General features: G+C 38.7%; 1 protein-coding gene across 6 annotated transcripts in view; it reads right to left on the bottom strand.

Moving 5' to 3' along the window:
* Window positions 1-13,328, bottom strand: part of LOC103281797 (complement receptor type 1) — an 83,154-nt gene that overhangs the window by 18,663 nt on the left and 51,163 nt on the right. For 4 of the 6 annotated variants that reach the window (XM_062978611.1, XM_062978609.1, XM_062978606.1 and 1 more), the window contains 6 exons: window positions 13,020-13,119; window positions 10,631-10,716; window positions 9,456-9,647; window positions 9,105-9,287; window positions 3,211-3,390; window positions 2,640-2,822 (listed from right to left, as the gene is read on the bottom strand). In XM_062978611.1, the coding sequence (XP_062834681.1) occupies window positions 2,640-2,822; window positions 3,211-3,390; window positions 9,105-9,287; window positions 9,456-9,647; window positions 10,631-10,716; window positions 13,020-13,119 (924 nt within the window). The remainder of the gene's footprint in view (window positions 1-2,639; window positions 2,823-3,210; window positions 3,391-9,104; window positions 9,288-9,455; window positions 9,648-10,630; window positions 10,717-13,019; window positions 13,120-13,328) is intronic. The other 2 variants (XM_062978607.1, XM_062978608.1) reach the window with 2 other exon arrangements.

Raw genomic sequence — 13,328 nt, 5'->3', positions numbered from 1 at the left:
ACTTCACAACCTCTGAGGATGCCTGCCATAGATGTGGGCGAAACATCAGGAGATAATACTTCTGGAACATGGCCATACAGCCCGGAAAACATACAAAAACCCTGTGATCCCGGCCATGAAAGCCTTCAACAACACTCTACAGAACTGCTTTTTAAAAGTTAAAAAATTGTCATGTTTGAGGCACAGACTTTCCATGTCACAGATAGCCCTTTATCATCTTTTAAAACAGTTATCTGATAACCTTGCCACTCATCATTGAATATAGGCTGGATCTACACTGCCATATAATCCAGGTTACTAAAGGAGATAATCCACTGCCATATAATCCAGTTCAAAGCAGGTAATATGGATTTTTATGACAATGTAGATGGGGCCTTAGTGTACACCTTGTACTTAATCAAGAGTGGGACTCATTTGGCCCTTCAGATTTTGTTGGGTGACAACCAACAACATTTGGAGGGACACATGATTTCCAACCTTGTATCAAAGGCTCAGCAATTGTTATGATAAACCTTCAAGTCATTTTCGGCATGGTGACCCTAAGGCAAATCTATCTTAGGGTTTTCTTGGCGCTATTTGTTGACAGAGGATTTGTCTTTGCCTTTCTCTGAGGCTGAGAGTGCGTGGCAAGGTAGGGTTCCATTGCCAAACAGGGAGTTGAACTGAGTCTCCAGAGTCATATAGTCCAATGTGCAAACTACTAGATCATACTGGATCTCTTAGCAATGCAAAGCATAACAAACCCTTCTACTACACTCTCACAAATACACACATGCATAGAAAGAAATATATCACACAAAGAAAAATAAAACATCAAGAGCCTGGACTCTATGCTCCTCCTAAACTTCACCTATCAGGCTGTAGTGGGGAAAACCTTTTCAGGTAGGGGGGTTCTTTATTTTGATATCCCACCACTGCCACCAATCAATATATATATATGTGTGTGTGTGTGTGTGTGTGTGTGTGGTGATGCAACCGATAAGGGGGGAGAGAAATTCTCACAAACTCCATGACTTGCAGTTCATGCCTGAAATACGCTATCCCTGTCTCTGTGTCACCTTTCTTTATATGTTCGTTACAAGATTCAATTTTAAATGTCTATATATATCCCTCTGATGTGTAACTTAATCCTGGAGTCAATATGTAGCTTCCAACTTCTCCTCACAGGTTACATCAATATAATTTCCGGCCGACTTTCAGATATGTAACTACAGTCCTGTAACTTGACACGAGACTTTAATATATAAGTTGAAATTTTAAAAAATGTTTATTAATTCTTTTGCACATAAAGCGTATTTGTTACAAAGTACTTTACTTCAGTTCCACTTGGATATTATTGCTATTGTCTTTCACTCTTTTGAATACATAAACCTGTTATATAACTTCCAGAACAGTTTAACTTGTTTCAACTTGGTTTTGCAACTTTCTTCTCCTTCTAATGTATATTTCTCCTCAGCATTTGGGCTGGATAACTTATACCTTATAGTCACTCTTTTCCATCAATGGTCTGACTGAAAATTTAGTCCCATAGGACACTCTGTCTCTCAGTTTCACCTGACTGAAGACTTAGACTCAAATTAGTCTTTTTCCTTCAGTATTACAACTGAAGCCTTGATCTTAAACAAAGAACGTCTCTGCTCTAGCTCCCAGGCTAGAGACCGATTAATTTTCAAACTGTTCCCTCTTTTTTTCCCCCAGCTAGCTCCACCCCTTTTTCTTGCTAGCCAGTCTAAAATGGATACATTTCTACTGCAAAGGCTGCGTAACCATGATGATGCTGATGATGATTATTGTATGACACAGCAAACAAGATAGATATGCTGGATTTCGTTTCACAAAATCACAAGTCCAACACTTCCCAAGTGTCTAGGACTGTGTGATGTATTTTTGGATGATGTGCGCAAATCCCAGTAGGGTGGCCTTTTGAAGTAGGGTGGCCTTTTGCAGTAATTTTGTCAATGTCTATTGTTTCCAAATGCCGGCTGAGGTCTTTTGGCACGGCACCCAATGTGCCGATCACCACCGGGACCACCTGCACTGGTTTCTGCCAGAGTCTTTGAAGTTCAATTTTGAGATCCTGATAGCGTCTGAGTTTTTCCTGTGGTTTTTCGTCAATGCAACTGTCACCTGGGATAGTAACATCAATGATCCAAACCTTTTTCTTTTCCACAACTGTGATGTCTGGTGTGTTGTGTTCCAGAACTTTGTCAGTCTGGATTCGGAGTATTTGTTATTATTATTATTATTATTATTATTATTATTATTATTATTATTATTTGCAACCTGCCCTCTGTCCCCAGGGGGACTCATTAACAAATAAAGGCTGATTAAAAGGATATAGAATAACTTCACTAGTTGCTCATCCTTTTTCAGACACAATTCATGGGGTTGGTTAATGATATACAAAGCCCTGTGCAGCTTGAGTCCAAGCTACCTGAAGGGCAGTGTCCTCTCTTATGTGTATGTCCATACACTAAGATCTTTGGGAAATGCATTTATCTCCTGTGTTCCCACCAGACATACCTGTGAAGGTGGGTGGAAATGAAAGAAGGGTCTTCTTTCAGAGCCTGGGCAGGCCCATAGAAAAGGATACTATCCTAGCTTGGATCAGAGTTGTCTAGTTTGGTTTAGAAACAAACCTGTACAAAGAGGGGTAGGTGAAGACCATGTGCCGGAGTCTGTGCAATAAATAGTTCTCTCTCCTGTAAGATTATAGCCAGGGTTACATGTGTATTCCACAAACATCCCATTGGTAAAGATAGTCACCTCCTGCTTATTGTGATTTCCATTTTTAACACATGGGGGTAACTGGCATTGAACTTCTGAAAAAAAGAGGAAAGGAGTTATGAAAAAGTAAATAATGTTTCTGGTCTCAAAAATCTTTATAAAATGTGTCTGCTGCAGTTAGATATGCTTCCTGAGATGTAAGTACCTCTGATTTCAAATAGTATGAAATTATGTATGTTCAAATACACTTGATTTATTCAAGTTACATGGCATCCTTGGGTAGCATAAAAGAACTGTAGCAGTTTTTAAAATAAATGATACAGAGCCAAGTGGTTAATCTGCTAGAACTGAGGCATGAAAGATTCACATAAAAGCTCCACTCCTTTTCCTTTTTATTCACAAATCTGAAAACTATCAAGAGTATTTAATTGGCACCCTCCCTTTATTGCAATGGGATGGAATACAACTATACCTCATACCTACCCATGACACAGGCTGGCACAGGAGAATCCCACATGCCATCAGATTTGCATGCAATTGTCCGGTTGCCTTTCAGGAGATAGCCAGAGTCACATTCAAACGTAATTGTCCCTGTAGGTTTGACTAGTGCTTGGGATACTGTTGCTCTTCCATTCTGAATTTCTGGAATTTTACATCCAATGACTGCAAAAGAAAAAATGAAGTCACTATTAGATTTCACTGCATGTGATGTAGAAAAGGAACTGAGCCAGAATGTAGAGAAAGTTTTTATAACTTGATGTGCAGATGGTAATTTGACTCCATGAATAAGACAACCCTCCTAAACAAGAGATGAGAAGAATGACTGGGAATGGGGCACAGCACACACAGACAAATGCAAAACATTTTGACTTCAGTGGAGAATGCTATTTGGTGAAAAACAAACATTGACTTTGAAGTGAAAGACATCATCAAACCATCAGGTATGATCATGAGAATATGATGGTGTTGGTGATTTGTGGTTTTGATGCAGAAAAAAAAAACCCCAACAAATCAGTCAGGCTTAGGGAATCAGAGTGGTACATCTATTTTTAGAGGATTTTTTCAGAATATGCATAAATAAGTGTTACTAGTGACTAACTAAGAGAGTAATGTGAAAGTTATTGTAGGCTTTGGAAAACATAATGTAGAGATCACATCACTGGGTGGTCTTAAAAGAGAAAGGCATAAATTACCATGTATTTCCTTGTGCAGCTACCTCTCTCATAATATAGAGTTGACTTGAAGAAAAGGTGTACAAATTATTACACTTTGGCTTTTCCTCATTTTTCAGTATCATTTAAAGACTGATCTTGGGTAAATTATAAAATCCAGGTCCTGCTCAGGCACAGAATGGTGTGTTTGTTTTTCTCCATTGTCTTTTATTTAATTTTTCTCTATGCATAACAACATGCTGACAGATGTGGCCACTGCTTTTTAGTGCAATGCTGATTTGAGACTGAAATAATATTTACAATATTCAAAAACTGCTTGAAAATGTGTTTTGTGAAAGGAAACACTGACAAAGAGAATTCTGGACTAACAAGAATTGTAGTTTAAAACTTATTCTGCACAAAATGTGCTGCTTTTGCTTGCAAAGAAATACATATTTTCTGCTAAGGAAATGCCACTCATTTGAAATGTGATACTAAAGAAGAGTTCTATGGATACCATAGACTGCTAAAAAAGAACCCAAACAAATAAATGGGCCCTAAAAGCCAAAATGACAATGACCAAATTGACACTAAATACATATCATGAGAAGACATAAATTGCTATAAAAGACAATAATTTCTGGTAACATAGAAGGCAGTAGGAAAAGAAGAAGGGCACATTGCAAATGGGTAGACTGAAATAGGGAAGCCAGAGTCTGCAAGATCTAAGCAGGGCTGTTTATGATAGAGTGACTTGAGCTCCATCTGCACTACCATATAAAGCAGTTTCAGAATGCAGATTAGCTGTGTTGAACTAGATTATATGAGTTTAACTGCCATATAATCCAGTTCAATGCAGTTAAAATGCATTCTGAAACTGCAGTTTATGGCAGTGTAGATGGGGTCTCGGAGCTCTTTCATTCATAGAGTTACCATAAGTCAAAGTCAAATTGATGGCAATTAAGAATAACTAATAACTTTTCCTGCTATTTTAAAAATCAGGTCTAGAGAAATTGTGTTTCATTTCAGTTTTGATAACAATTAACATATAGAAATGTCTTCATATTCAGGGTGAAAAGAAATGGAGGTTTAAAAACCTGATTGTAGAAAAACTGAAAGTGACAGACTCATACATTCAGGATCAGGGCTTTGAGTTCTTAGCCCTTGAAAGGCTGAGATAGAATATTATTCTATTCAACTATGCAATTAGGGTGTGTTAGGGTGATTGTTCAATCTTTTTTTCCTGAAAGGCTCCTCACTCTTAGCACCTGTGTAGCAGGCTGGTACAACATGGTTCTCTCCTTGTTCTAAAATGTACTGCAACCAAATTAGAGCCGTACTAATTGAATTTTTCTGGTGCTAATCGAGGATAGTTTGGTTTCAGCACATTTGTGAAGCATTATTAAAATTTGAGAATCTATTCCTATTCTGGAAGGAAGGAACTTGAGTCAGAAAATGCAAATGCAGGAGGAAGTACAAATGGCAGATTTCTCCATCTGCATGTTCATGTGTCTATTCTGAAGATTCAGGTTTCATTGTCATGAGCATGAAGAAAAGAAATTTCCCTTCAACAACAACTTCAGATGGAAGTTGTTAAATTAACTATAAAGACCAGTAGAAATGATGCAAAGCCCAAACATACCTCAATTAGCAAAACAAAAACAAGAAAACAAAAAAAAACCCCACAACTTTTTGGAAAAATAGCATCAACTAAGGGTAGTGTGTCTCCCTTGAATGAATGCTTAAGGAGGTAATGGGTTGAATGAAGAAAAACAAATAGTTTTGAATGAAAAGTTTGCTAAAACATGATGTTGCTCATCTTTTTTGTGGTGTCAAAGGTATCTCGATTCTTTCATGTTTTTTCTGCCTTTGCCACCAAATTTTCAAGTAAAGAAGTAATGCCCAGGAACATGATCATTTCATAAATTGCAGTATGCCCATACTATCATTTATGGTTACTGCTTCACAGCTGTACAATAAATTGATGTCTTTCCAATAAGTGAATAGCCAGGATTGCAAGAACAAGTTACTATCATATAAACTATTGTGTTTTCCATTGACTATCTGGAGGAAAGGGGCAATACAACACTAAAAGAAAGAAAAGTTAAGTAGAAGAGCGCATAGAAAATATCCAAGCATACCACTGCCATACTTAATGGAAAGATTCAGTTAAGAGAAGGATTTGATTAAAATTTATTTATTACATTGTATCCTATAAAGTTTAAAGGCAATACACAAGATCTCCTTCTCTCACCACAGCCTTATATTATAGTCCATGATGAGAAACAGTTAACTGGCTCAGGATCACCCAATGATCATCATGACTGAGGCCCCATCTATAATGCCATATAATCCAGTTTCTGATCCCAGATTATTTGATTTGAACTAGATTATATGGCAGCGTAGACTTGTATAATCCAGTTCAAAGCAGATAATCTCGAATCAGATACTGGATTACATGGCAGTGTAGATCCGGCCTGAGTAGAGATTGGAAGCCACGATTCACATACCAAAGACTGACTCTCTTTAATGACTACAACAATATTATTTTTTTCTGCAGATAGGCCTGTATTTTTCTCCCTAGAACTAAAAAATGGTAATACCATATACCATGTTGACAGAACAACTGTTTCCATATTCTGTTACATATTTGTTCATCAAGGCAACAAATTTGGCTTTTCAAAACCTAGCTTGCAATTCTAAAGGGATGTTGTATTCTGTATTTGTCAAGAGTCAGACGCCAGTTAACAAACAAAACAGAGTTTATTCAGAAGATAAGCCAAAAATAACATTAACACAGAAGGTATCCTTGAAACACTTCACTTATCAGTGTTTCAAGAGTAGTTTGGACAAAAATAACTCAAAAACAAGCCACGCTATTTTCCCACGCTGGCATTCAATAAAAACTAAAAGACGCTTCAATTCAGCTTTGGAGAACAAATTGAGTTGACTGCTAGAAAATATGCAAAATAAACGAAGGCTTGAAACCTTCCAGAAGCTGCAGAGTATAACTGAAAGTGCAAAAGCCTCTTTTGGCTCCAAACCGTTTCTAAAACAGACAGCCGGCTCTGCGGATTTAAAGGGACAGTTCCCAAAAGAAAAACAGCAAACTGGTTTGAAAACAAACTAAAAGAGCAGTAAACTGCTTCCACGGTGCAGATAAAGCCGAGAGCTTCAAAGGGATGACGAATAGCCATCGTCAGGAGAATCCAAGGTCAGGTCAGGAGGCAGCAGCAAATTCCGAAAGGCAAACCAGTAGTCAGAAGCCGGGAGTAGTCGTCAGTCAGAGGGCAAAGACAGAAGCCAGGTCAAATTCAATCCAAAGTCCGAAGAGGGTGCAGTCATCCAAACCAGGTCCACGATAAGACACAGCGAGAGCCAAGCTACGATGGTATCAGCAGATCCGAATCACAGTCCAAGTCCAGTCTTCACGGAAACACAGAGATCCCAATGGCGCCTCAGCAACACCTTGCCACACGCAAAGTGCAATGGCCAAACATTCCCATTTTATTCCCCTTCCTCCTGGGTGACCAAACACTCACACCCAAACACTAGGTGTCCCAAATCTACTCAGAGCCCGAACTCCACACAGCTAGAGCTCGTGGATCCGGAGTACCTAGCAATTCGTCGGAGTCCCAATCATCCTGCCCACACTTAGCCCCATGAACACTTAAAGAACCATCCTCCCTTCTCCAAGCATCCCAAGTGGGATAGCTCCTGCAGAAACCCCAGGTTCAGCAGTATCCATAGGCCCCAAATCCCCAGACATCTCCGGTGGCTGTGCCCATTCAGTGCCCACTTCCCCAGCCACAACCTGTTCCTCAGCATCCATTTCCCCAAACTCCCCATCTGAATCTTCCTCAGAAGATCCCCCATATAGCTCTCTAAGTCGCTTCCTGCGCAACTCCTCCAGTGAACCCTCATCACGAGGGTTTTTTCTTCCTCTTCGAATCCCATCACCATCAACCATAATTCCCGAAGGCGCAGTCACAACAGTATTCTACAAGGATGCTAATCTGCTGTATGTGTACTTCAGACTAAGTGGCTTGTGGGTTGCAATGGTAGAAATGAATTTTTGGTTCAAAGTAGCAAATATTTCAACAAGAATAGGAACAGTATTGAGAAACACCAGTATTGAGAAACACCAGAATCAAGACTGTGACTAATAAGCACCATCCAGACACAGGAAGCTTCCAGGCAGCAAGCATTCAAGGGCTAGTGAACAGTAACACCACCCAGACAAAGGATGCCTCCAGGCAAGAGACACTCCAGGAGAACAAAGGCCTGGCTACTTCCAGGCAGATGCCCTCGCTATTGACTAGGGCCCTTCCACACAGCCATATAACCTAGAATATCAAGGCAGAAAATCCCACAATGTCTGTTGTGAACTGGGTTATCTGAGTCCACACTGCCACATATTCCAGTTCAAAGCAGATATTGTGGGATTTTATTCAGTTGCTTACATGCTAATGGATTGGACCCACTCAAACATTTGCAAGCCAGGCTTGTCCTTCACACTTCATTAATAGACACTGGTTCGTTCTCCCACCCTGGACATGCCACAAGTATATATACTCCACTTGTTTTATCACCACCAGATCCTCTGAAGATGCCAATCATAGATGCAGGTGAAATGTCAGGAGAAAATGCTGCCAGAATACAGCCATACAGCCTAGAAACCACACAACACTCCAGCGATTCCGGATGTGAAAATCTTCAACAACACATGTATTATCGGCTTCTATGTTTGTTATATCATCTTTCTGCCAGGAGGCCCACTGACATCTCTGGGATCTTTCTTTGCTATGTTTTAAAAATCTGGTATTTTATTTGTTTGGCTTTACTGAAAAGCTTTTGTATCAGTCAGAAAGCAAATATCAAAGAACTTGCCTCCAAAGCCAATAGCAAATGTGCACATTCTCCTTGCATGGGGACAGGAGAAGATAAAGAAGAAATTCAATTGAAAGTAAATCCTTAATATTAACCTATTAACTTTCCTATCCTAAAGCACTTTACTATCATTTCCACTGCAACAATTTCTTTAAACAATTGTCCTATAAAATGAAGGTTTTTCATTTCTTTTGGAGGAATGTCCTTGAATATAATCACTCAATACCTATAGGATTGTTGATCTAAAATGAGCCAAGATTGTTATCAGCTAAAATGACACTGCTTATTTGCAGGTGGGAAAATGTGCAGATACAGAACTTTGAATCGTTTATTTACCCTGTTCACAACGAGGGACGGGAGGATCCCATGTTCCATCCACTTGGCAGTAGATTTCTCTAGAGCCAATTAATCTGTGGCCAGCATTGCAGCCAAAGGTAACTCTTTGATTATATCTATAGGTGCCAGAAGGGCCATATTCTGTTTTTCCATTCTCAACTTGTGGAGATGGGCAGCCAATCACTAAAAGGACAGGGCAAAAAAGGAAAGATTAAAAATATTTTCCCTGACAGTACAGTGTTACTGACAGATGTGACTTCTTTTGGAAAATAACAGGAAATAAATTTCACCTTTTTTCAGATTGTCACACTCAAAGTGGACTTTTAAAGAGAAGAACAAAGAAAAACACACCTCCACAATATGCACGGCCACTCCACACGCCATTTAACCCATCCTTAGTAGTGCAGTAGATAGAGGCGTTTCCAACAAGGGGGTAGCCTTTGTCACAAGTATATGTCACAGCTATCCCATAGGCAAAGTTGTCTAGATTTCTGCCATTGTGTGTGCCGTGGAGAATATCTGGTGGTGGCAAACACGAAATACCTAAAAACAATGAAAGTACATTAAAATGAGTATTTATATTGTTTTTTCCAATCAAACATTCCTTAGAGCAACTGTCGTGCCTCCGTGAGAACTCTCACTACTTTCTTCCTATTCTGAGCCCCTTTTTAGTTAGAGGAAGGAATTAGCATTTTATGTATAGTTTGTTGGGGGGGGGGGGGGGAGAGTCAGTCTAGACCAGGCATGTATCACATGTTATATTACACTTTTGTTCATAATGTGTATGAAGGATACTGAAAAGAATGTTGTCTAGCAGAAAACTATGAAAACTAGCAGAAATTTATGAAATGTTTTAAAAAAGAGTGAACAGAGGATTTTTTTTCCTTCAAAATTTCAAATCATTGAATTATTCTTTACAATTTTAAATATCTGGTATCATTATAATTGAAACTGAAAAATGAATTAAAAGTAGATTATCCAACACTGTAGATATCCAGCACTGGGATGTTTTCAAAATATTAGGCACAACATAAAGAACAAAATGTTGGAACGGCATTAGGCTATCAATTCATTGCTGTGCATTTGGTGCAAGTCACGACACCATGGAGACAAAACATTCTCCTGCAAAATTATTTCATTGACAGTATTAAATTTTTCTCTTATGTACCCATTCCAACAGAAATACATTTAAAATAATCAAGCAAAAGCACCCAGAACCCAATCCCCTTTGATTAAGTAGATTATGTTATTATAAGCTTCTCAAAATATCATAAATGTCAACTGGCCTTGCACAAGATAACTTAGTAGTGGATTGTCTCATATTCATGAAACTGATCTACAATAATCTTTTGTCACAGATTTATTGTGACCTTGCCCCAAGATTCTAACCGGAACATGCCTATATCTCCTTCCCCATCTTTCCCATATTCATCATATCATCTTCCAGAAGCCTTGAACTGGTGTTGGCAAAGAGATGAACAAGGACAAAATTTAGATCCCCATCTTTTAAGGTGTTGCTTACTTACTCTGACAAAGGGGAAGGCCACCGGTCCAGGCTACTTTTCGGCCAGATACCTCACACTGTCTGGAAGATTCACCAATTAGTTTGAACCTATATGAAAATGAAGCAATTATGGATGAAGAACTTATTTTCCCCAAGATGTATAGAATTTAAATGCTTTGTATCAAATGCATGGTATGTTTACTATGCACAGCAAATAATGAAATCACACATTGAGGGACCACTGTAGTAAAAGTGGAATGTGCTGATACTTCTTTTAATGGTCAGTCCTGAGATCCTACTTGTTGGCTGATACCTTTTGAGTAAGCTATCCAGATCTCCTTTTGAGTCATGAAGAATGGCTTTATGAGCAGGATGAAGAGGAACAAATCACAGTTCCATTGATTATTTCACATATAAATTAAGACAAAACAATCTTCATACACAGATTGTTGAAAGAATGCATAAGTAGCTTTCATATGAAGGCGGAACCTTTTTTGCATTTCCTTGAAAAAAGCCCAACTAAATAAGTGACGAGAAAGTGCATCTGGGGGCCCACATGTAGCTTTTGTTGGCATCCCCTGTGTGGGTCCCTAAAAGAGTGGGGAAAATAGCTCTAAATGACTTCTATTATTTATCTGTTTGCTTGTTTGTTATTTAATTTATGTTCTGCCTTTCTCTCAGAATTGGACCCAAATTGGCTCATGGAAGAAAATACCCCTATTTCAAATATCTTATTTCAAATATCTTATTTGAAATAGTTTAAATTATTTTAAGATGATCAAAAAGTTAAAAATATAATTTTTTTAATTACGTGCAGCAATTTTGTTTTGTTTTGGGAATGGGGAGGGGCTCAGCTATTTTAGACTCAGATGAGATCCTTTTTTTCTGGAAAAAAATTGTGGAGGGGAACTAACTGAAATTAAGGTGGTTCTTTAATCCCTAATAATCACACTAAATTCAGTATGATTACCGTCTGAAAAAAGTGAGAAGTAGTGACACTCAGTAGACACTGCTTCTGTTCAAGATTGTAGCAACCACACTTCCAAGTACATTTGGCTCCCCCAACAATCTGGTTTTTCTCCTTCCAACTGATATCCTCATACCTTCTAGTCTTGCAAAGCCAGTTCCAATTAATACTCTGTGTGTGATCCCACTTTTTCATCTGTTTTTAAAAAGCAAATATTCTCTCACTTCTGCCCACCTTTTCTTCTCTGTCCTCATCTAACTTCAAATGCTGAAAACTGAGTTCTTAGTGTAAAAGTAGCTGAAACTTTCACCCCTTGTTGGGAGTGGGGCCTACGCTGGAAGTCACATGGCGTTGTACAATATCTGGCATCAGCCTCCGTACTCCAGACGGGGTGAAAGCATCCTAGGATGCTGATTTCACCCCATCTGATGAGGTCGCTAGTTTGTGCGTTCTTCCTCATTCATTAGTGTTCTGATTTTGGTTAGCCACTCATATCCCAGTTTTCAGTGTTGGAGGCTATGAAGTAAGTGTTTGTTTATTCAAACACATGGGTTATTCAAACCTCAGATTCCATATAACATCTTCATATTATTACTAGATGGGCACTCTTCACCTACGCTTGCTGACCAAAGATGATTCAAATATGCTTTAACAGAAGTCAGCCCTGCCTTCCTATTCTGGTCTTTATTAATGGCTGATCCCTTGTGGCCGAGGATCATCGCCTTCCAGAGGCAGAATCTTGCCGGTGGATCTGTAAGTGACTTTAGAGACCTGCTCTGGATCCACATAGTTTTTCACAATGAGAACCTAGATTTTCAGATGGAAGGCAGTTACAACAAGGGTTTGCTCGACACAGATTCCTCTTGGCACATTTCTTCCTTTCACCCTGTATTTGTGCCTCTTCAAAATCTATAGCACTGTAGGTAGCCACTGACTTCCAGTTATAATACTTGAGTACCAGGGCTTCCCAGTACTCAATGTTTGTGCCACATTTTTAAAGGTTAGCTTTAAGTCCATCTTTAAACATATGTACATACATACATACATACATTTATATGTGCATGCATTTTATTGGTCCTAAGCCAATCCCACAAAAGTAGCTATGCTAGCTATGGCTCATGAAAGACTGGAGAAACCAAACAATGAAGTTTCCCTTGCGTAGCAAATGAAAGGGAGGTGTTGTAAGATAACTTTTTCTTAATCAAAAAGCATATTAATGGAGGAATAATATAACAAAAAAAAGGAATGGTAGCTTTATTGCTTGAGTAGACATTAGCTAAGCTATGGGGTCACATATTTCCTTGGAGGACTGCACCTAACCTCTTAGCAATTTTAAAAAAACTATTAAGTATTTTTATAATTGAATATGATTCTCCCTTTAGAAGGCATAGTAGGTTAATTTGCCATGATTTTGTCCCCCTCAGTTGCCTTTCCTGAGACTTACCCTTCATCACAGGTGTAATTTATAGTAGAACCAAAAAGAAAATCTCCCGATACAAGCAGCCTGCCATTCTCTGGTTCACCAGGATTTCCACATGACTTTCCTTGAAGAAAATAAGACAAATGACAATTTCCTACTTATGACAGATTGCCCAAAGTAAACACAAATCAATGTTTCTGTTTATCATATGAATACATTTATGGTCCATCCCCAAAACAGACTTGCACAGTTGGAATAACTATTTATATTGAAATCCATAAGGATCTAAATATCCTAAAAACATCTGATCTTGGCTGCTAAGCATGGTCAGCC

Source organism: Anolis carolinensis, chromosome 4 (genome assembly GCF_035594765.1).
Source record: "Anolis carolinensis isolate JA03-04 chromosome 4, rAnoCar3.1.pri, whole genome shotgun sequence".
Classification (NCBI taxonomy): Eukaryota; Metazoa; Chordata; class Lepidosauria; order Squamata; family Dactyloidae; genus Anolis; species Anolis carolinensis.
The sequence above is the reverse complement of the archived record's forward strand: the minus strand, read 5'-3'. Positions and strand labels throughout refer to the sequence as shown.